At 36.7% G+C, this 25,259-nt stretch overlaps 1 protein-coding gene across 1 annotated transcript in view; it reads right to left on the bottom strand.

The window, feature by feature from the left end:
* The window catches only part of vps13c (vacuolar protein sorting 13 homolog C), a 624,410-nt gene that overhangs the window by 263,191 nt on the left and 335,960 nt on the right, over positions 1–25,259 (bottom strand). The window contains exons 25-28 of the mRNA XM_039771364.1: positions 19,071–19,224; positions 15,719–15,835; positions 9,900–10,003; positions 6,862–7,029 (exon numbers count right to left, since the gene is read on the bottom strand). Of these exons, the coding sequence (XP_039627298.1) occupies positions 6,862–7,029; positions 9,900–10,003; positions 15,719–15,835; positions 19,071–19,224 (543 nt within the window). The remainder of the gene's footprint in view (positions 1–6,861; positions 7,030–9,899; positions 10,004–15,718; positions 15,836–19,070; positions 19,225–25,259) is intronic.

Below are 25,259 nucleotides of genomic sequence, written 5' to 3'. Positions count from 1 at the left end.
TTCCCCTTTGCTTGGAATTGAAAGTGTGATTAAATGCGTTATTTTTTGTTATGGAGTACATGCATCGAAGCTTCTCAGCTGTGAAAAGAAAAGGAAAGATATTAAAAATAACGTAACATGATTCTGCGTTAACCGCATATTTTTTCATACGTCCCAAACGAAGGAGATGCGAGGTTAAAATCGAATCGGGAAGCGCGCATACATACTCAGTGCAACCCCTCTCGGGAATCGAACCTCAGATGTCGGCGCTAGAGGCGAAGCCTCTACAATTGCGCCACGCGTGTGTCTTGTCTATTTGAGAATATGTAGATCTGGGTATATATATATATATATATATATATATATATATATATATATATATATATATATATATATATATATATATATATATATATATATATATATATATATATATATATATATATATATATACACATTCGCAGCGGAGCAGTAGTGTGTTAAAGAAGTTATGAAAAAGAAACGGGAACATTTTAAAAATAACCTAACATGATTGTCAATATACAGTAATTGTTTTGTGAGTGTTATGAGTGTTGCTGTCATCAAGGATTTGATTATCATTATTTGTTTCAATAAGGGTCATATTTGTACGATGTGTTGTGTTCAAGTTACATTCCGTGTTTGTAAATCGTTGTAAAAATAAGAGGTTTCATTCATCGATTCTTTTCTTACTGCATCAATAAACAGCTCGTCTACCTTTTTATCTGAGATGTGACACACTGCATGCACGGGTTTTTATTTTTACACTGTCTTCCTTTAGCGGGACATTCACTTTTTCCACCGTGTGCTTTGTTTCCGCAGTAGTTGCACTTATGAATATGCTTGTATGTATCAGACGCTTCATATTTATTTGCTGCCTTCTCAATTGTGTAATTCGTTTTTTGTTCAGTACTCTTTGGAACTGTTGCTTTTTGTCTGTGCACTGCATCAGTTCACGTGAGCCGCTTGGTGTTCTTGCATCGAAGGTTCCCAGCTGTGCTTGTGCCATCTCGTGTGATGTCCACGGCTGTATGTAATGTCAGCTAAGACCGGGCACTTAAAAGTATATATACCTATCCCTATCTACATCATATATACACACACATGCATACATACACACACACACACAAATTATATATATGTGTGTGTGTGTATGTATGTATGTATGTATGTATGTGTGTGTATATATAATGTAGATAGGGATAGGTATATAATATATACAGTGTATATATATATATATATATATATATATATATATATATATACCTATCCCTATCTACATTATATATACACACACACACATGCATACACACACACACACAAATTATATATATGTGTGTGTGTATGTATGTATGTGTGTGTATATATAATGTAGATAGGTTTGTGTGTCTGTGTGTGTGTATATACACTCACCTAAAGGATTATTAGGAACACCTGATCAATTTCTCATTAATGCAATTATCTAATCAACCAATCACATGGAAGTTGCTTCAATGCATTTAGGGGTGTGGTCCTGGTGAAGACAATCTCCTGAACTCCAAACTGAATGTCAGAATGGGAAAGAAAGGTGATTTAAGCAATTCTGAGTGTGGCATGGTTGTTGGTGCCAGACGGGCCGGTCTGAATATTTCACAATCTGCTCAGTTACTGGGATTTTCACGCACAACCATTTCTAGGGTTTACAAAGAATGGTGTGAAAAGGGAAAAACATCCAGTATGAGGCAGTCCTGTGGGCGAAAATGCCTTGTTGATGCTAGAGGTCAGAGGAGAATGGGCCGACTGATTCAAGCTGATAGAAGAGTAACTTTGACTGAAATAACCACTCGTTACAACCGAGGTATGCAGCAAAGAATTTGTGAAGCCACAACACGCACAACCTTGAGGCGGATGGGCTACAACAGCAGAAGACCCCACCGGGTACCACTCATCTCCACTACAAATAGGAAAAAGAGGCTACAATTTGCACAAGCTCACCAAAATTGGACAGTTGAAGACTGGAAAAATGTTGCCTGGTCTGATGAGTCTCGATTTCTGTTGAGACATTCAAATGGTAGAGTCACAATTTGGCGTAAACAGAATGAGAACATGGATCCATCATGCCTTGTTACCACTGTGCAGGCTGGTGGTGGTGGTGTAATGGTGTGGGGGATATTTTCTTGGCACACTTTAGGCCCCTTAGTGCCAATTGGGCATCGTTTAAATGCCACAGGCTACCTGAGCATCATTTCTGACCATGTCCATCCCTTCATGACCACCATGTACCCATCCTCTGATGGCTACTTCCAGCAGGATAATGTACAATGTCACAACGCTCGAATCATTTCAAATTGGTTTCTTGAACATGACAATGAGTTCACTGTACTAAAATGGCCCCCACAGTCACCAGATCTCAACCAAATAGAGGGAGCTTTGTGCCCTGAGTGTGCATCCTACAAATCTCCATCAACTGCAAGATGCTATCCTATCAATATGGGCCAACATTTCTAAAGAATGCTTTCAGCACCTTGTTGAATCAATGCCACGTAGAATTAAGGCAGTTCTGAAGGCGAAAGGGGGTCAAACACCGTATTAGTATGGTGTTCCTAATAATCCTTTAGGTGAGTGTATGTATATATATATATATATACAGTATATATATATATATATATATATATATATATATATATATATATATATATATATATATATATGTATGTGTCTATATGTGTGTGTATAGCTTTGGTCACTGAGTGCAAGGGAAAAATAATAAAATGTAGTCTATAAGTTATTAAACAGTAAAACATTAACGTTTTACAAAGTAAAGCTATATTGAGCATTACTGGAGTGGTTTCGGGTAAGCTACATTTTAAAGCCGGTATAACTTAACAGGTTAGTAGTACTAACAGTAGCTAAAATGTATATGGATCATCTCTTGGTAGTTGTTTCCTTTTGAAAGGCGCTACACGACGGCTGTGGTATAGAAATTACATTTTCTATGTGAACGTCCAAATTTCTGCCTGTGGTAATGTTCCTTACCGGCATTACCAGCAATTAAAAGAAAATCATTTTTGTGTCCTCTGCAGTGTTAAGAGAGAAAGGCTTTGGTTGGGGATAAAAGGAAAAAAGGTGTAAAGAAAGGAAACTTGCCTTTTTCTTTAATATAGTGTAGAGAGAGGTCTTCGCTGACGATATGAGCATCGCGGTGGGTCTTCTGTAGACTGGAGAAACAGCCCTGCCATTAACTGTCCGGGATGGCACTGTCGGTCCTCCAATCCTGTGCATGTCTTCATAATCCGACTTGACGACCTCATAATCGTATGCGTGTAAAAGAAAGTGCGAAGCGCCTTAATATTAGTTTGCCGCGGTCTAGAAACGGGATCCCGTGTTTACAGTTGTCTGGTCTATAGCCCATGGGAAGGGGGAAAAAAATTAAAAGTGTTTACTTTCACTTAAGGCAGAAGCGCAGTCAGCGTCTCAAAGGGCGGCACAGCTACGCACGCACGTGCGCGCCGGCTGCCCGACTTTTGTAGTATTTTTACAGTGCAGGAAACTCCACTTTTTGCAGACACGTTCCCGTGAGCAAAACTCTCCGTACTCTTTAGAGGTCTTGCTTTCCCTGCGTACTGTGTTCATAGTCAGTTCACGTGAGCCGCACGGAGTACACGCATCAAAGCTTATGAGCTGTGCCTGTGCTATCTCGTGCGATCTCGCGATGTCCACGGCGTTATTTAATGTTAGCTAAGATCCGGAACTTAAAAGTTTCTCACTATAGCAATTTTAACTACGTTACAAAGTTATCCAAAGTCTCGTTTATACCTCGTGTCTTCTCATTAAACTTGTATCTCGCGAATAAAGTATTCGGCGTTTTTCTTCAGCGCTGTTTGGGGGCTCTTTCTTCTTTTCTACATACTGCGGTCATGGTCAGTTCACGTGATTACGTGGGAGGCGTGATGATGTCACAAGCAGCTCCGCCCCCCACGGCCATCGGGCTAACGTCCATTACAGTATATGGAGAAAAACAGCTTCCAGTTATGACCATTACGTGTAGAATTTCGAAATGAAACCTGCCCAACTTTTGTAAGTAAGCTGTAAGGAATGAGCCTGCCAAATTTCAGCCTTCTACCTACACGGGAAGTTGGAGAATTAGTGATGAGTGAGTGAGTGAGTGAGTGAGTGAGTGAGTGAGTGAGTGAGTGAGGGCTTTGCCTTTTATTAGTATAGATTGACAAAATGTAGACATGAAGTGTATAATGTGTTAAGCCTGATTTCCAAATATCAAAGAAACACTTTCTAGTGTTAACTTATGTGGACATATCAAGACTTGATCCTTAATACTTCATCCATATCCGTAGATAAAGTTGATATAACATAGCAAATATCATGCCACATTTACAAATGTTACATACAGTATGTTAAAAAGGAAAAAAAAAAAAATTCTCATTACTATATAATTAAATATAAACATCTTCATTGGAGCTCAGGAAAATGTGGAAAAAACAGTTAATAGCAATAGCACATTATACTTCTGGAAATATAAATTTTAAAAAAGGGTAGATTGTAGCCATAAAGGGGGATGCACAAAGTTAGCAACATTACTTATGTACTCTGGTATTCATATAATGCTCATATGGGAAGAAATCTCATATGTGCTTTTTATCAACACATTTAAAGGACAAAAGACGCTGACGGAGAGGTGCAAAGCGTTTTAAGGTGGGACAGATCAACAAGATTTTTCGTAGGCTCTGGTAATTCTAGTGTTAAACAATAAAAAAATATTTTATTAAATGTACTTACTTTTTCATGTGACTGTCATTTTTTTGAATAGCAAAATTAATTTCTTGGTAGGAATCTGCTGGAATAATTGAAAATACTTTGCATCTTTTCTGGCACTATTTTGTCTTCCTAAGGGTACCAACATTTTAAGAGGTGGTTGCTACAACATTAGTAGGAAATGTGTAACCAGAAAGATTTTGGATAAAAATAAACTCTTCTACATGTGTGCTTTGTATTTTGATTTACGGTTAAAGAATTACGTTTTTTCTGTATTAACGACCAGGATGTTTTTGGTTACTGTGTCTGGGTTTGATAAAAGAGATTACAGACTTTTAGATACTGAACTGACTAGTTTAACAATGTTTTTTCTTATGGTCACCTAAATTCAAATAATCCTTTTTCGAACTAAGGCATAATAGCCATGTCAGAAAGCACATATCATTTCAAACAGATTACATGAACTTAACAGTACCTTCAGTTTAGTCCCATAACCTGAACGATCTTATCCATTTAGGGCAGCACCTTTGGAATGAGGTGGAGGTTTTCTGTATGTTTGCCCTAAGTACAGCAAAATATTCAGACCCCTTCATTTTCTTCACATTTTTTTATATTGCAGCCTTATACTAAATCATTCATTTTTTCCCCACATGGAATAACAATCAATACCCAGAATGACAAAACAAGGATTTCAACATTTTTTGCAAAGTTATTAATAATAAAGAAGAAAAATCATCCTGGCATTCAGGCACTTTACTGAGTTCTTCACTGAAGCACTCTTGGTAGAGATTCTAGCCTGGAGTCTTCTTGTGTATGACATGACAAGCTTTGCACACTTGGACTTGGGGATTTTCTGCCATTTATCTCTGCAAATCCAAAAGCACTGTTTGATGGCCTCCATCCAACCTAATGACAGCCATTTTCACCTCTCTTCAGAGATGGTCGATGGTTCAACTCCAGGCTCTAGCTGGGCCACTCAAGGACACTGGAGTATGTGATCATTAAGGATATCTTTGCTCTGTTCAGCTTTCTCTCAGCTCTAACTAGTCTTCCAGCCCCTGCCACGTAAAAACAACCCCACAAAATGATGCTGCCACCATCACTGCTTTCACAAGCTTTTGCAAGAATTATGTCTGGTCCGAAGGCAAAATGAAGTCCTACAATGTATTAAACAGGTAAACATAATAAAATGGCCACTGAACATATTAACGTAAGGGGCATAATTTATAAACAGTGAAAAATTCAGAAGAGTTTAGCAATGACAGTTTGATTAATATTTGGTAGACAGCAAAAATCCTTGCAGTGCAACAATATATAAAGGATAAAAAATGTATATACATTACGGTGTACAGAATGTACAAATCATTTACTTACCCATAAATGTTTTAAGTAATGTATGATAACAATAAAGCACAATCTGTGAATTTTATAAAACAGACTTTTAACCATCAGGCATACTTTACTTGAGTGGACACAAATAATATTTTTGTTTCCATCTTATATCTTTAAAGATCATCATTAACTGTGTGTTGTTTGCAAATTAGAAGATTTATTGTTTTAAATATACTGCATCTGCTTGATCTTGAATGACAATAAGAACATTCCTTGTTTAAAATGTATAATGTGTGATTAATCTTGTACACTAAAAAGTGCTTTTATGATGAAAAAAGACACAAAGGTATTAATAAGCTAAATACAAATTTTATACTTTATGCTAAAGAACAAGTTTACACTTAATCCAAAATGCGGACAATCATCATTTTTAATACCCAATAGTTTTCATTTAATTCATAAAGCAAATGTGAATTGTGTTATGGTACACAAATGAGCTATAGTGAATCATACAATACAATTCACATTTTCAGTAATGCTGCAAGTCAACTGTGAAAAATTTAATGGAAAATTAAAGTTATTGTGCCATATTCAGGGTTGACAAATTGTGATTTTTGTACAAAACTAATTCACTATTGAGCCAAACATTCCACATGGGTCGTTGCTCAAAAATATATGAAATGTGTCTATTTTATGTTTTCCATAAAAATCACCTTCACCTGTAGAATAATAAATGCTAAACATAGATATTTAATTAGAAAACAAAAAAAACTCTATACTTACTAAAAGTGACATCACAAATTTGTGCAAATACAAAATCTGAATGCATCCAACATTCAATGTCACCTTCCCATCTACCTTTGATATGTCAGTGTAAGCATCACCTGCTGTAGCATCTGGATAAAGAGTCATACTGAAACTAAAGACTTCATCTCCTACAATGGAGACAGCCTTTTAAAAAGAAAAAAGGGAGATTATCAAGTTAGTAATAATGCAGCCCTGAAATAAATATAAACATACATATATATTTTTCAGAGGATTTAGAAAAAATACCTTGCTGTTACTAATCCACTACCATTTTATTTTGCTTTCTATATCCTTGACATGCCACTTCCATCATTCAATAAGCACAGGAGACTAAAAGGCAGCACCAGAGAGTAATGTGATAAGTGGTCTGTGGCTTTGCACAGGTTTTTTTTAAATGAATAATCAAGTCCTGAGACTGTGCAGGCTTAGAACAGGTGTGGGTTGGCATATGACAGTGCTGCTCTTGGGCTGATTGCAGTGTTTGGATGATGAAAGTGCACTCACATGCAAATGTAGGTGGGTCAGTTAGGTGCCGCATTCACACCTAACGCGGAGGATCTCATCTGCACCCGATCGGGTAGTATAAAGAAGCCTGCATAGCAGACAGATGGAAGGAGGAAAAAATGAGAAAAACACAGAGGAAAACAGAAAGGAAAAGAGACTTGGATGTTAAAGAGGAAGGGAGGAAGGAACAAAACAGCAGGATCGGGAGAAGCTTGTGTGCAAGGGGACAGAAGCAGGCAGCCAGGTACAGAGCCCTAAAAAAGAGAGTACAGCTAACGCTCGAGGGGGTTGTAGAGGGCCACTCAAGCTGAGCATTTTTGGGGTAGCTGGAGTGGGCCAATGCTCACTCCCATATAATGTCTGAGGAGCTGTAGCAAGAGCTGGGGGAGTGAGGCTCGGTATGGTACCCTTCTGTGAGCCCATGGGACAGGAGGGACTCAAGCCTGTGAAGAAGGCTTGTTGTATCTGTTGGAAGGACATTTCCTTTGGCTGCAGGATCCCGTGCGAGGAAAACAGAGGAGACATTGGTTTTAGAATGGATACACCAGGGCTAGTGAAAGTTTTAAGGAACAGATTTTAATTGGAAATGGTTATAAGAAAATTTTAACCTCCACCTGCACATGGATGATTTATTTATTTAAGTAGAAGAAGAACTGGATGCACTGGACTATTTATTTGAACACTATTTGATTCTGATGGATTTTAATAAAAGCACTTGACAATTTTTGCACCTGCACATTGCTGCATGTGTGTGTCCTCATTTGCCCTGGCTCATCTTGGTCTATAACTAGCAAGAGTTTCAGGTTCAAGAGGCTCGCAGAAGTGACAAGGGAGAATGAAGCCATCCCGGACCATCACATGTAAGTATTGCTACTAATCCTCGAACCAGCATAACCAAGAATAAACTGTAGACTGCACGAGATACTGGGAAACCAGACATTTTATTTTTCAATAATCAAAGATGAAAAGTTTTATTTTTACTAGGAAGCAAATGAGACTGAAGCAAAGGTGGCTGAAGTTTTCATAGTCACCAAAGTACTACCATTCACTACTCTAGCCTACTTGCTAATACATTTCCCTTATCTAGAATAATGTATATAATAAATTATTAAGATACATTATATTCATAGTGGTATTCTTATCAGTAAAAGGAAAAAATGCAAGCAACTTAACATTTTTGTTTCTTGTTTATATTTTTAATATTATTATGGTGATGTTACATTCACCAATAATTTCTTTGTCTCTTCATCACATTCACTTCCATTAAAGTTTTCTTAGATAATACATTAATTACCTATATTTGTTAAAGCTTTTTGAATTTTGTCATGTAAAACATATCATTTAGATTAGTGCTCCAATTGATGGGTTGCAAATCGAGATTGAACGATTTAACACCCTAAATGACTCTACCAGTGATCTGTAAATTAATCATTCTCAAAAACCTACTTTTTTCAGAACTTGCTTTTCTAAGCTTTATAGTAATATAGTTTTTGCAATCATTAATGTGAAACGTTATGGCAGTTAAAGAAATTCATGTGCCATTTTGCTGTCAACTTCCTATAAACAGAGAGCAGACAGTCAGACTTCTGGAGAGAGAGAAGGCAAGATTAACAGCTTTTATATTAAAGAAAATGGAGTAATAAACTGAGAAAAGGGAACTCATTTAAAGAGTCTTCCTATGCATGGAGAGAAATGGCAGTGTGAATGAAAAAAGAGGCATATCTTCGGCAGAAAATAAAAGAGAATAATTCTGGGAATTTTCATTTTGTGCTGTAATTAAAATAGAAACTCCTTGTCTGAGTGTGCATGGTAAGCAAGATTGCATTTAGTACATCAATTCACATTTTTAATTAAGAAAAGGAAAGATAAAGATGAATTTGCCCATGCTGCTTAGTAAATAGCTTAAGAACCAAATGAGTGTTGTATTGAGTTGATAAACATGAACATTTTATTTGACTTGTAGCTTGTAATTATGATGTGTATTTATGGATAAATATTTTTTATATGTTTAATTTGTTTATTTTAGTATATTTTAAGGGGAAATTTATTTTAATGTTTTTATCTCCACTGGACAATAAGCCTATAAAATATTGTTGTGTTAAAAATGTTTAAAAAAATTAACAGATAGCACAGAGTGGTCTGTGATTTAATTATAAAAATACAACTTTGATATAGAACATAGGTTTTCTACATAATTGATTATGCAGGAACTAAGTGTAAAAAATAAATACATAAATAAAAAAATAAAACAAATTTGTATCAAACTCACAAATTCTAGCAATTTGAAATCGGTGATTAGTATTGGGTCTAAAAAACCTAATCAGAGAATCTGTAAATAACATCAAAAATATACAGTATGATAACGAAGTAATTGAAAGTCAAGTGGAAAAAGTATAAGGCATTAAACAAGTTATTAAATATACTTGAGTAAATCTTGTTCACACAAACCACATTAAAACTCTTGAAATTACTCAAAGAAAAATAATTAAAAATATAAATTTGAAACTAACCTTTCTGTGCAATTTGCTTGAAGTAACATCAAGAACAATGATGTCTCTGAGTCTAGCAAACACTTGTGACTCTTTATTTTTAATTACAACATAAGCATCTATACCTATTCAAAGAAAACAACATTAACATTTTAAAATTAATTCAGAAAATAACAAAATGTATTACCTCATAAAAAATGTATTTAGTCTGAATAAAAACAATAATGTTCAACCTCACAAGCTGACATTTGAAGGCACAGTAAGCAAAGTCTATGGTGTCCACTCTAGGCCTTTATCATCTTCCACTTCTTAAGTCCTCAAGCATCAGCATTACTCTAGGTTGTGTTACATTCTTCTCTATTCACTCGTTATGGCTCAAACATCTCTTACCATGCATCTCCATTCATTTCTCTCTTATTATTCATTTTTAATCACACATTACTTTTTATGTTCAACTTTTTTTTTTTTTTTTAACAGAGTCAATCAACATGGAACAGTAGTTGAGCCATTGGAAAAGGCAAATTATTGTCGTGCAATAGTGAGATTAAATGTTGATTAGAGAAGCTTCAAGCACTTATTGCCATTAAAATTGTAAATTGCCTTGAAGTGAAATCCTGTATAAAAGACAAAACACTTCTTTATGTTTTTTTATTTACTAATATCCTAATCAATGTAATTTGTAGCTGTTTAAACCTTTCCCATTAATTGTGTTGCTTAGTCAATTTCTAAATCAAAATGCATGTTACTGAATACATCTAGATTGCTTACAGTTTATTTTTATTTTTAGTAAACACTTTGCAGTGGTCCTACAAACCAGACATGAAATTATATGGGCTAAATGAAATGGAAAAACATAATTGGTTGCTGTTGCCTGCCAAACCTTTCACGTCCCCTGCATCTGAGTAGTAGTGAGTGGTAGTTCTGAGGCTGGGAATGTGCACTGGCAATCGGAATGTTGCCGGTTCGAATCCCATTAATATCAAAAGAGACTATGCTCTGTAGGGCCCTTGAGCAAGGCCCTTAACCTGCAATTGTTGAGCGCTTGAGTAGTGAGAAAAGCGCTATACAAATGAAAATAATTATTATTAAAGAATTATTAGTTAAGAGAATAATCATAAGCATCACTGAAAAAGAGAAAAAGAAGAAGAAGAAATTTAAGGAATGCCCTTTAATGAGGTCATATTGTTAAAATCCTTTATGAGTTTAATGGGATAGTATCTTATTAGCTTTTGCATCACTTGTAAGAGAATAGTTTAGAGGTTACCGTAGTTAAGTATTTTGCTTTGCAGGGCACATTGATATATATATATATATAATCATTGGTTTTTAATCTCATGAAAAGACTACTGTAACGATCAAGTAAACAAGCAGAAAATTCTAGGGTGGTGGTTCAAGACACTGTCTGATGAAATATTCATCCACCTAGTAAGACTTGCTATTTGGCATGTATACAGTTTCATAACAGAATACGTGCTGTGCATATTCAGTAGATATTGAAGATCAAGGATATAATGGAGAAAGACTTATTTTAGGCTGGTTGTGTTCTATGCTAAAACATCTGATGTATTTTAATCAATCAGATTATAAACTTTTTACAAAAACTTTGAGTACCCCTGGTATAAAATGTAAGCATTAATTATGCAAATTAAGCATTAATTATGCAAATTCATTTGTTATAAAAATACACCTATGCCCTTATTTTTCTGATCATTTTGATCACACTGTAACAAACTGCTATGATGGATGCTCCATCTTCAGCATGGTGCTGCAAGAATAAACAAATTACAAAGATGGACAAGGTTTCTCCTGCCTGATTACTGACAATATGAGTTAAAGATGCTCCATTTCTCCCGAGTCCAACAGATACTGTAAATGGTGGAAGATGGAGAATTGGCTGGAAGTCTACTAAGAGGGATAGTGAAGTCCTTCTAGGATGAGGAGTATACTCCTAAATTCTATTAGTAGCCAGAGTATGGCTGTCCAATTGTGTTAAAATTTTATTTATATCTTTATCTGTAAAATTTTATTTTTATCTGTGCCTACCCAGATGGGCCACCTCAAATTGGGAACCGAGTGCTGCCGTGCACGGATGACACCTCAGCACCACACTAGTCATGATCCCCAACAGGCCTGACCTAATTCTCTCTGATGGTTTTGACGCTTCCGGAGATGGGGCTCCTGAGGGCTCTCCGCCATCCCCTTCATACTGCGAGTAAAGAGAGCTACTCCTGCCTGAAAACAGTAAGAAGTCCCATCTATTGTCTCAGAGCTTCGTGAAATAATGGCAGGGTATCTTTATAGCCTTTGTCAATTTTCGTAAAGGGTTCCACTCAGTTGATCGAGCTGCCATGTGGGACATCCTGAGACATCGCAGGATCCCCTCAAGGTTACCGGATGTCATGGCCAGTCTGTACATTGGTACTGTGTGTGCTGTGCGCAGTGAAGGCAGAACCTCTGCATTTTTCCCAGTTGATTCTTGCTCCTACTCTGTTCAATGCTTGCATGGACTGGGTGTTGGGCAAGGTTGTGGGGCCCAGCAGCTGTGGGGCATCTGTTGGTGAAGACAGATTCACTGATCTTGACATTGCTGATGATGCTGTGATCTTCACAGAGTCAATGGAGGCTCCGATTAGGGCTTTTGAGAGACTAAGCAAGGAGTCAAAGTGTCTGGGCTTGCAACTGTCCTAGATAAAAACCAAGATCCAGGCCTTTAATGACTTCTTAGGCACAGCCATCAGCAGTGTGTCTATGTGTGGATAGACTGTCGACCTTGTCGAGAGGTTTACTTACTTCGACACTGACATTCATGTCTCTGGTGATTCTTCCTATGAATTCAGTAGATGGTTTGAGAGAACATGGGAGGTTATGAGGTCACTAGAAAGTGGTGTGTTGCACTCCTGATATCTATGCAAAAAGACAAAGGTCCAAGTCCTTACAGTCCAGGTACTTCCTGGCTGCGAGACATGGACGCTGTCCAGAGACCTGAGATGAAGAGTGAACTCCTTTGGTACCGTGTCTCTCCGGAGAATCCTTGGGTACCACTGGTTTGTCTTTGCGTCAAATGAGCGGTTGCTCACAAAGTACTGAATGAGGCACATTACCTGTATTGTGAGGGAGCGTTGGTTACGGCACTATGGCCATTTGGTGCGATTCCCTGAGGATGATCCAGCTCATAGGATCCTCATTGTTGAGTACCAGAATAGCTAGACCAGGCCAAGGGAGCACCCACACAACACTTAGTTGTGGCAGATAGATGGTCTATTCAAGACGGTGGGAGTGGACTGCATGTCTGCCTGGGGGGATGCCAACCAGGATCCCGAGATGTTTTGCCATATAGTGGGTGCGGCAACATGTTGTACCAGTGCATGCTCCCCAACCTGACCTGACCTGATTTTTTTCTGTTCTAACCACTCTGTTAGATGTTTACAGTTTTTGTATTATAATTTTTCCCTGGCGCCTTTTCCAATAAGTAGATGCCTATTATTTTTAATTGTGACTTGAAATCCATACTCCTTAACCCCCACAACTGAATGTTACGGAGTCACACCATGCAAACTTTCATAGGGGATCACTCTTCAGTCTAATGTCACAAAATCATGCCATGCCACCTTAAGCAACTGCTCATAGTTTAATGGAGGGAACCCCATTACACCTCCTCTTGATCGAACACCACTGTATTAAACTGCCCGCATCATGAGAGCATGAGGGAAAAAATAAAAACATTTGAGCTACTGGCCTATTCACTGTATTTCGATTTTTTTTTTTTTTTAAAGCGCATAAGGGGTTAAGGCACCTGCTGTCTTAGGGCCGGTTTATACTTCACGCTCAGAACGCGTACGTGCCTGCATCATGTCTACCACGCGTTCCCAGCGTTCATTTCACAAGTCCTCTGAGCAGGTCCTCAGAAATTAGCGCGACGCGTGCGCAAGTTGCAGTACCAGCAAAAAGTCGGAACGTGACGTCAGTGTCTCTGTTTACTATCTACATGTGACAGAAAGCCTCTATGCAGATCCTACGGGATGAATGCTTCGATGTGGTGAAGCAAAATGCCGACATACAGATGCATTCGTGGTGCTGTTATATTCAAGCGTCGCATATTCCCGATCGTAATGATACGATACATATTAAAAGTCTCACATACCATCTTTTGTGCCGTCTTTTTTTTTATTTTTTATTTTTGCAACTTAACAACAGCAACATGATGTATAGCGCTGTATTTGAGCCACTGAGAAAAAAATAAAGGACACGGTGAAAACATGGATTTTGTGATTAAAGTGGAAATTTCGGCTTTAATCTCGAAATGTCCACTTTAACCTCGTAGTTTACTTTATCATTAATGCAGACCATCGTAAATGTCATCCCAGTTTTTAATTGCTACGAGCTTCTTGGACCTGACAGCAGCGGCAAGCAGCAATAGATCACCACACAGAACAAATTAAATGTATGATATTCCAACTCTCTGCACATTTAGAATCTTTAGATTTGTACTTGATACCGCTTTCATGATGAAATGCATTAAAATGTATATGTTACATTTTACATATAATTTCATTTAAATAATAAATACTGTTAATAATTACATACATGGGGGTGTCATGGTGGTGGAGCGATAGCACTGCTGTCTCGCAGGGAGTTATGTTGTTGGTATTTCCTGCTTGTATTCCAAACTGTGCTCCGCTTTCCTTCCAAAGATATGCAGATTTGGGGATTTGGTGCCGCTAAAATGACGTTAGTGTATGTGTGTGCCTGTATTCACCTTGCGATGGGCTGAGGCTTCGTCCAGGGATTGCTTCTCACTCGTGCCCAATGCTTGCTGGAATGGACACATTCCTGGATTAATGGATTTAATCAATAAACATAATTTTCAGAGATATTGTGGTAAGGTGTCATCAGAATTTAATGAGTGTTCTAGGCAATTCACAACACAGAGAAGCCGAACATGTTCTCACCGTGATAATATCTCATACTGTCACCTGGTGGATTCCTCCAGATTTACATAAAGTACGCGCGCAAGTATGAACACTACAACGCTTGCGTAGCAGGAGCTTCCGCTGCAGCATGCGTCGCGTTGCGTGAAGTATAACTCCGGCCTTACCTCAATGAAAACACTGAAGAGGCTTCTCTGTGTTGTTTGCCCCCCTTTTGTGCTTCCTTCTGTGAATTTGCTGGCCTTTTGACCATTTAAGTTTTTATGCCTTGTCAGTTTGACTTTTGCTTGTTTTTTTTTTAATCTATTATTTTTGTATTTTGTTTAATTGCCTTTGTTTTATTTCTTCTTTTTTACATTTGTGACTTCCTTTTGAACTTTTTTATATTTAGCTTTGTATCTTTCTTGTTAAGTCTTTAAGTTTTGTTTTACAGCCTTTACAGTATGTTTCTAAATTAATATTTCTGAATACTTTTGAAAACTGTTGTATTACTGCTTCTTTTCATTTTTGGACACTGTTTATTTAAGGCCGGTTTAATTTATCTGAGCCAGGAGTTTTGCAGTCTTGTGCTGTATTTGAGTATGTAGACTTCAGGCGTCTTTTTGAAGGCTTTTTGCTTAATTTTTGTGCATTATGGGAATAAATTATACTATCTGTGATAGTGTGAATTGAATGTTTTCTCCTAGTTTTATTCTTCAATTTTAAAACAAATAGGACACAAATTTAAGTCTTTCGAGCACAACAGAACTCTATTATTTAAATTTGTAATATTGTGTTTTGTCAAAACTTATAATTTTTCAACATTTTCAAAATAAATAATTAAATCAGTTCTGTCCAGTATACTATACAAAGTAGAAAGAGAAAAATCCAGAGAGACGTCTAGTACAATAATACAACTTAAACATACTTTACCTTGAATTTGGATATCGGCTATATTTTTCTTATCATCACACACAACAGCATGGAAAAAATCAAACTTAGAAAAAATCTTCATGTTAATTACATCATTGCCTTTGGAGCTCTTAGAAACTGCATGTAAAGATAAATAAGAAAATACCAAATAAAATGTAATAATATAATAATATATCCAATTAAATAACCATAAATGCATACTACACTTTATAAAATGATTACATATTTTTAAGAAATCCAGCCTGCAAAGGACGTCCGTAAAATTTATAAAGGAATGCAGATTTAACTTCAAATACTTTCTAACATACAAGAATTAATGCTAGAATGCTGTCCCCAAAACGTTGCATTCGTAACCGAGTGAAGAACATTGTAACGTCTAGATGCTATATGATCTTAAGCTCATCTCTTCCAGTGCATCACCATCTTTAGTGTGGGCTACAAAAATACACTATTTTTTTTAAACAGTTAGATGAAATACACACTGTATGGCTTATTGAGTTATTTCATTCATCTTTGACATTTAATATTGGATTATACCTGACCTCCAGAGGCTGGTCATAATACCCGTAATTATAATACCGGGGATTACAGCTGCTGCAATCTGATTTCTTAAACTGAACAAGTGATTACATCTTGCCTGAAGAAGGGGCCTGAGTTGCCTCGAAAGTTAGCCAATAAAAGGTGTAATTTTGCTTGACTTTTCACTACATTCATAATGGCTAACATGGTATAACACCCAAGTACTACTTAAATTGAACAAGAAATCATTATTCTCCAACGCCTTTTCTATAGTTTATCAATTACTACTTCCTTTAAGATTATATGATTTATCTAGTCTACTTTGTGCAAAAGATTTATCTAAACCACTAAGAGTCTGAAGAGTTCACTGCTTCTTCTTGAGCTGGATACTAAACTGCCAAATATTAAATTACATCAGCCTAGGAGATTCTTCAAAACTTACATTATGATATCCTGAAAAGGAAATATACTTCACAGAAACAGCATTTCAAATCCACAAGCATTGATGATACTTTGCTTTTAAAATAGGGTTGCTTAATATTTCACATTTTCAAATGGCATGGCATGGCATTTTGGGCCAAATCCCAATTTGCCAAGAAGTATATACCTTTTCTGTACCTTATATTTTTGACAGATTGCCCTTCGTGGTTTGTGTACATGCAGTAGTATTAACACTATACTATTAATCATTTCAGTTATGTATGGTGCAAGGTTGGCTTATTTTTCTTTAAATGATAAACTAAAGTTTAAACAGCAGTCCATTATCTTTGTGGTAAAAATATTAATAGTAAATGGACTGAGTCCAATTTCAACAAATAACAGTGTCCTTGGGTTTCACAACATTTTATAGACCATATATATTCAGCAGCATACTTGTGAAAAGATTACTAATCCAGGAAAGCAAAACCTCTGCAGAGTCAAATTCTGTAGGTGAATGTTTAATATGAAATAACCACCAAAGACTGAAGACTGTTGGAGAAGAAAATTTGATCTTCTGTTTTCAGCTGAAACTGGTCTTTACTTCTTTGGTGAGATGACAATGTAGATAATGTGTTTGTATCTTTAGAAAAATTATGTTACACATTTAATACTCCAGCTGTGCATTTTCTTTATGTACAAATTAGAACCACTGTTAACAGCAATTTACCCAACTTATCACACCTCTTACAGCTTTAATACTTGAATTCCTGAAGCCTATGAAAAAACTTGTAATCCCGGCCCACCTTAAATCCCTTAGCACCTCTCCATCAGTGTCTTTTGTTTTGTAAATGTGTCGATCAGCACAAGTGTGTTATGTGACTGGAGAACTATAGTGTAAATAATACAGTATATCGTTATTTGAAATACATGTATTTCATATGTGTTCCATGTCTACAAAGATCTGGGTAAGTGTAGGATAAAAGGAAATGCGAGAACATATACCTACATCAGAAACTTTTTCCATGTTATACTAATAATGACGTGAAGTGCATAATGTGTGAGGACTTTAGTACAAATATCAAACGTGCGCTTTTATTCAAAAATATGATGGTATTTATCTCCATTCTTTTCACAAGAGCAGCGCTGCGGATGATGCCTGCTCAGACCTATTTGTTGAACTGGCAATCAAAGATACGATGTCCCAAGACCGCTATCAGACTGGACAAAGGCAGGACGGTTACAGCAGTCTATTAGCCAGCGAAAGAGCTTTGAAGAAGCTTTTACATTCTCCTTTATTTTTCATCATATTTTGTGCTGCTTTATTACTCACAATCTGTTTCTTAAAAAAACACATGAAAATACAGTGAGGAATGCAAGTCAATCTAAACAACAAAAGAATGTCTGCTGGCTCTATGTCCCATCCGCTGGCAGAAAGATTTTTTTTTCTTTTCTAAATGAAGAAAATTTAACAAAATGACACACCTCACACTTTAGTGCACTTAGCTACAAAATCTGCAAAAATGCCATGGGATATGAGCACAAGTAAACATTACTATTTACTTTTTAAAACAAAACAAATTGAAATGTGTTAAATATATGAGAACTTTGTTTCTTGGTGCAGAAAGAATTGTCTACAACTAAATATCAGCAAAACTAAGGAAGTGGTTATTGACTTTTGCTGCACCAAAGAGCCTCTATGTCCTGTCACTATTCACAGAGTGGACATCGATGCGGTCTACTTCAACAAGTGCTTGGAGGTGCTAATTAATGACAGCTTCGACTGTTCTCGGAACACAGAGGAAATATATAAGAGCACGCTCTTTTTCCTTAGGAGACTGCGTTCCTTTAATATATGAAGCGATATCCTTCACATCTTCTACAGCAAAGTGAGTGCCAGTGCAATTTTCTAGCTGTAGTGGAATCAATAAGCTAATTAAAAGGGAAAGCTCAGTTATGGGACACACTCTGGGACCCTTCAGGTAGTAGCAAAGGTGAAAATTAAAACAAAACTAAGAGCCAACATGAACAATGCTGCACATCTTCACTTTGACACACTAACAATGAGGGTTTTCAGCCAATGAATAATTTAACAGAAATTTGTCAAAAAACGCTACAGGGGCTCCTTCATACCAACAACAGTACGTTTGCGTAACACCTCACTATCCCTGACTGTAATAGCCTATTGTGCTGTGTTCAGACCAATGCGTGTGTTTATATTTATTTATATCTACCTATTTATGTACTTACCTATTTGAAGACAAAAATTTCTCAGCGCTCTATCTATACAACATGAAATGTAAATAAAAAAAAAATACAGAATGTACTTAACATTCATAGAATTTTTTAGTGTTAACAACTTATTAATTTTGATTTATTATTTAATTAATAAAAGAACATATAACAAGAAGAAAACCTGTTTTAGAAGCAGTTTCCTTTCTTGCCTTTTCAGGCATTGGATCCTTTTCATATGACTTGGGTTCAGATGAAGGAACCAATGAAGACAGAAAATTAACAGTGGAAAGCAGGGCCTGTGTATGCAGAAGAACATCTAAAGATGAGAAAACCACCTGCAATGAAAGGGAAAAAAACATGAAGGAAAAATAGGGATATAATTAAGAAAAATGAATTTTATTTAATTTTCAGCCCCCCAATGGAATATGGTTCCTGAAAAATGTTATAATTTAGGTAACAATGTCTGCTATATGATTAATTGGAAAAATTCTCTCTCTTCAGAATATCTGAAAAATTCATATTCAACTGAGAACAAGCATCACATTACCTTAATACTAATATTAATTTTCTTCAGCTACATTGTTTTCTTGTTTTTACATTTGTCAAACCGTCTTTTTTATTATTGCAAAGCATCTTAAGATGTTTTAGTCTGCTAAACAAATATAATCTATAGTTAAGTAATAGAGTATTTTTTATGATAAATTATTTTCAAAAAACAAAACATTAAAATGGTATACAACTCAATCAAACAAAAAATAGTAAAAGATAAAATAATGTGAATCAAAATCTATCCAGTGAAAACAGAGTTATAAAGGGGATTTAAAAAAAAAAGATTTAAACCCTACCCAAGAGAAAGAAAAAGACGGGAAACACAAGCAGAAAAAAACAATACTTTTTAACTGTAGTAGAGCAATTATTAGCATAAAGTCAATCTTCTTCTTTTGGCTGCTCCTGTTAAGGGTTGCCACAGCGGATCATCTTTTTCCATATCTTCCTGTCCTCTATATCTTCCTCTGTTACCCCGATCACATGCATCTCCTCTCTCACCACATCCATAAATCTTCTCTTAGGCCTTCCTCTTGCCTGGCAGCTCTGTTGTTAGCATTCTATCCCAATATACCCAGCATCTCTCCTCCGCACATGTCTAAACCAATATAAGCTCTCCTCTCTGACTTTGTCTCCAAACTATCCAACCTGAGCTGACCCTTTAATGTACTCATTCTTAATCCCATCCATCCTGTTTACACACAATGAAAATTTTAGCATCTTTAAATCTGCCACCTCCAGGCCCTGTCTCCTGCTTTCTAGTTAGTGCAACTGTCTCCAACCCATACAACATAGCTGGTCTCACTACCATCCTGTATATCTTCCCTTTCACTCTTGCTGATACCTGTCTGTCACAAATTACTCCTGATGCTCATCTCCACTCTTTCCACCCTGTCTGTACTCTCTTTTTCACCTCTCTTTCACAATCCCCATTACTCTATACTGTTGATCCCAAGTATTTAAACTCATCCATCTTCGCTAACTACTCCCTGCATCTACCATTCCACTGACCTCCCTCTTATTTACACACATGTATTCTGTCTTGTTCCTGCAGACCTTCATTCCTCTCCTTTCAAGAGCATATCTCCAACTTTCCAAGGTCTCCACAACCTGCCCCTACTCTCACTACAGATCATAATGTCATCAACAAAAATCATAGTCCACGGGGACTCTTGTCTAATCTCATCTGCCAACCTGTCCATCACTATTGCAAATAAAGAAGGGCTCAGAGCCGATCCCTGGTGTATTCCCACCTCCACATTGAATGTATCTGTCACTCCTACCGCAGACCTCACCACTGTTACACATTCCTTCGTACATATACTGTAAAACTCTTACATACTTCTCTGCCACTCCCAACTTACTCATAAAATACCTCAACTCCTCTCAAGGCACCCTGTCAATGCAACTCCTTCTATCCTTCTCTATACTTCTCAACACCCTCAGAGCAAACATCACCATCTGTGGTGCTCTTTCCTGGCATGAACCCATACTGCTGCTCACTAATCATCACATCCCTTCTTAACCTGGCCTCCAATACTCTTTCCCATAACTTCATGCTGTGGCACATCAATTATATTTCCCTGTAGTTACTATAAGCTGTGCACATCCCCCTTTTTCTTAAAAACCAGTACATTTCTCCATTCCTCAGGCATCCTCTCACTTTCTAAGATTCCATTAAACAATCTGATTACAACTACACTGTCATCTCTCCTAAACACCTCCATGCTTCCAAAGATATGTCATCTAGACCAACAGCCTTTCCATTCTTCTTGCTCTTCTTAGCTGTCTTTACTTCCTCCTTGCTAATCCGTTGCACTTCCCGATTCACTATCGTCACATCATCTAACCTTCTCCCTCTCTCTCATTCTCTTCATTCATCTGCCACTCAAAGTACTCTTCACAAGTGTTCAACACACCCTACTCATTTGTGAGTATACAGGTAAAATTCAGTTACAATGAATATCTTTACAACAAAGTATTTTTATGGTCCTGACAGTTTCCCTATATGACAGGAGTCTATAAAAATCTTGTCACTACGAAATACATTCAGCAGTTACTTTCATTACAACAAAGTGCTCAAAAGACCTTAAAATGCCTTAATGAATCATCCACAGAGCATTAAGTTCTGTGGTCACAGCTCAGTTGTGCACAATGATCCCCAAACAGAAACACAATTTTTTTTTTCTTTCTTCAAACTTTCCTTGTACTGTTTTTTTTTTTTTTTGCTATTTTGTTTTCTGCAGTTTTCAGTGAAACATTTTGCTTATAGCTCGTCAACATTTGAAAAACATCCATTAGAATTTAACTCATTGTCACCCTTCTATAGAAATGTCAGACACGAAAAAAACGATAAAAGTTCATGTTAGGAAAAAAAAATACAACTTTCTTCAAAGGCCGAGCAAAAAAAGAAGAAAAATCTCGGGTTGCAAACATATGTGAACTGCTGCATTTGAAGACATCGAAAAAGCAGTTTTTATGTGGTTCAGTGATGCTCGTTCAAGAAACATTTCTATTAATGTGGCACTCACTGAAGAAAATGTGAAGTTTCTAAACTCTCTTGGGACCTCCCCCAAATGGACAATACGCTGAAGAGAGTCCCAAAGTGTGATCACTGCATCTAGGGAAGACTGTTTATCCATTGCAAAAGAAACAGCAGGATCACAGGTCTGCTGCGGCTCTTCACCGAAGCAAACAGAAAAGATGTCGATGGGTGATGCAAGGAACATTGTAAATGCAGGGAACAGTATTACTTGGCCACTAACCTAGCCATGACCCTGCCTGACTGCTGTGTCTGTGAATGGGAGTGGCAGATCACGCTACAATAAATAACCCTGCTGTTTCTGTTTCTTTTTTTAAAATTTTATTAACTTTATTGTAATCATTCCATACAAATAAATACATTTTTACAAAAAAAAAAAAAATAGGATGAAAACAACTTAACCCCCACTCCTAAGAAAGACAGCATGGCCAACGGAGTAAAACTTAAAGCTTGTAAACATACCTAAACTGATTTGTTTAAAAGGGCAATAGAGATGAATGGAAAAGAAATGTGGAAAGAATTGCTTCCTCGGTGCTGTAAGAGCTTATTCTAAAATATTATTGATTAGATCCTGTCAGGTTTTGAAAAATTCTGTACCGTTCCTCTAACTGATAATTTGATTTTTTCCAATTTCAAATAGTATAAAACATCAGTTTCCCACTGACTTAAAAGAGGAGAGTAAGGATTCTTCCAGTTTAGTAAAATAAGTCTGCGTGTCAATAGTGTAGTAAATGCAATCATAGTTTGTTTGTCCTTCTCTACTTTAAGCCCATCTGGAAGAAACCCAAACACAGCTGTTAATGGGTTAGGAGGGATTGTGACATCAAGGCTGTCTGAAAGGCACTTAATTTTGCTCCAAAATGATGTTAATTTGCTGCAGGCCCAAAACATGTGACCCAGTGAAACTGGAACTTGATTGTAGCGTTCGCAGGTTCGATCTTGACCTGGGAACATTTTGGACAGTTTTAAGCGAGACAGATGTGCTCGATATATAATTTTGAGTTGAATGATTGTATGCTTTGTGCATATGGAGCTCGAGTGAATTCTCTGCATTGCTACCTTCCACTCCTTTTCTGATATATTAAGAGATCTTTTTCCCATTGTCCTCTTGGATCTTTGAAAGGGAGGGACTGTAAAATAACTTTATATATTGCAGAGATGGTGTCTAAGTCCTCGATATTGAGCAATATTTTTTCCAGCCTGGAGGAGGGTGCAAGGTGAGGAAAATCGGGCAGGTTCTGTTTAGCAAAGTTCTAAATTTAAAGATAGTGAAAGAAATGTGTAGCTGGAAAGTTAAATTTAGACTGTAATTGTTCATAGAATACAAAGATGTCGTCTATATAAAGATCTCTAAGCAATCTTATGCCAAATCTTTTCCAGATATTAAAAACTGCCTATGTTTGCGAGGGTTGAAAGAGGTGGATCTCTTGCAGAAATGCCACAGATAAAAGATTCTCTATCCTAAAATGCTTTCTACACTGGTTCCATATTCTGAAAGAGTGAAGCACTAATTGATTATTAGTAAAATGCGATAACTTACATTTGTTGGGGCACAGAGCAGGGAATATAAAGAAGTAAAGAAAGCTTAGGAAGAATACTCATTTTAACAATGTTAATTCTTCCAGCTAGAGTGAGATGAAGGATTGACCATCTATGCAAGTCTTGCGTAATTTTTTCCATACATATGGCAAAATTTTGTTGATAAACAGCTTTGTGTTTACTTGTGATGTTAACACCTAGGTATTTAAACTAATCTGCATTGATAAAAGGTAGGGTGTCTAACCTAATATTAAATGCTTGAGAATTCAGTGGAAAGAGTACACTTTTATTCAAATTAACTCTGAGACCAGAGATCTTTTGAAATTCTGTGAGTGCTGTTAAGACTGCAGGCACAGAATTTTGTGGGTCTTATATATACAGTACCATATCGTCTGTATATACAGAAATTTTCTGTTCTAGTCCCTCTCTGGTAATCCCCTTTTATCTGATAAGTGTTTTTCGACAGTGAACTGCCAGTGGTTCAATGGCGATTGCAAATAGCAGTGGTGACAAGGGGCATCCTTGTCTGGTACCATGTTCTGATTTAAAGTAGTCGGAGCAAATGTTGTTAATACAGACTGAAGCTTCTTGATTGGTATACAGTAGTTTGATCCATGCACAAATGTTCGGGCCAATCCCAAACTTCTCTAATGTAGTGAAAAGGTATTTCCATTCAATCATGTCAAATGCTTTTTCTACATCCAATGATATTATTATTTCTGGGGTGTTTGACTTTACTGGTGAGTATATTACATTAAACAGACGTTGAAAATTTTCAGATAAGTGTCACCCCTTGATAAATCCAGTTTGATCTTGTGATATTATCGAAGGCAGCACTTTCTCCGTCTTTCTAGCTATGATCTGTGAGAGTATTTTAACATCATTATTCAAAAGTGAAATTGGTCTGAATGATGCACATTGTAATAAGTCCTTATTTTGTTTAGGAAAGACAGTGATTAATGCTTGGTGAAAAGTTTGAAGTAAAATTTGATTGTCTCTAGATTCTGTAAATGTTGCTAATAAAAGGGGAGCTAGCGGAGTGCAGAATTTCTTATAAAATTCTACAGGGTAGCCATCAGGGCCTGCTGCTTTCCCGCCTTGAAGTGACTTTATAGCGTCTAGTATTTCTGATAGCGCCAAAGGTTTATCGAGTTCTTCCGCACTAAAAGTGTCTATTTGTGGTATCTGTAATGTATCCAGAAATGCATCAGATTGTGTGTTGTCTTCTTTAAACTCAGTAAAATATAAGGATTTATAGTAGTCTTATTAGCTTTCTCTCCATGTTCACAGTAGTGATGTCTTGATTTATAAATTAGTTGTTCAGTTTCTTTACTTGCCAGGAGGTTGAGTTCTGAATGCAGAGCCTGCCTTTTCCTATGTAGAGCCTCGCTTGGACGACTGGCATGTTCTTCATCTATTTTAGTAATTTTGCCTCTTAGCTCTTGAGAGTTTCCCCAGAGTATTCCTGCAGACACATCTGAGGATCTATTTGTCTCTAGGAAGAAACTGATTTGATTGGATATGAAGTCTGTACAGTTCTCGTCTGCTAATTGAAGTGGGTTAAGACACCATCTGCGAGGTGAGAGTGTTGGGCATAATGACTTTAGCTCCAAGATCAGAGGTGCATGGTCGGAGATAACAATAGCGTTGTACTTGCAAGATTTAATCGTAGGCAAGAAATTATTATCTACAGTATAAAGAAATAATCAATTCTTGAATAGCAATGATGTACTGGTGAGTAGA

This window comes from Polypterus senegalus, chromosome 12 (genome assembly GCF_016835505.1).
Source record: "Polypterus senegalus isolate Bchr_013 chromosome 12, ASM1683550v1, whole genome shotgun sequence".
NCBI classification, from domain to species: domain Eukaryota; kingdom Metazoa; phylum Chordata; class Cladistia; order Polypteriformes; family Polypteridae; genus Polypterus; species Polypterus senegalus.
The sequence above is the reverse complement of the archived record's forward strand: the minus strand, read 5'-3'. Positions and strand labels throughout refer to the sequence as shown.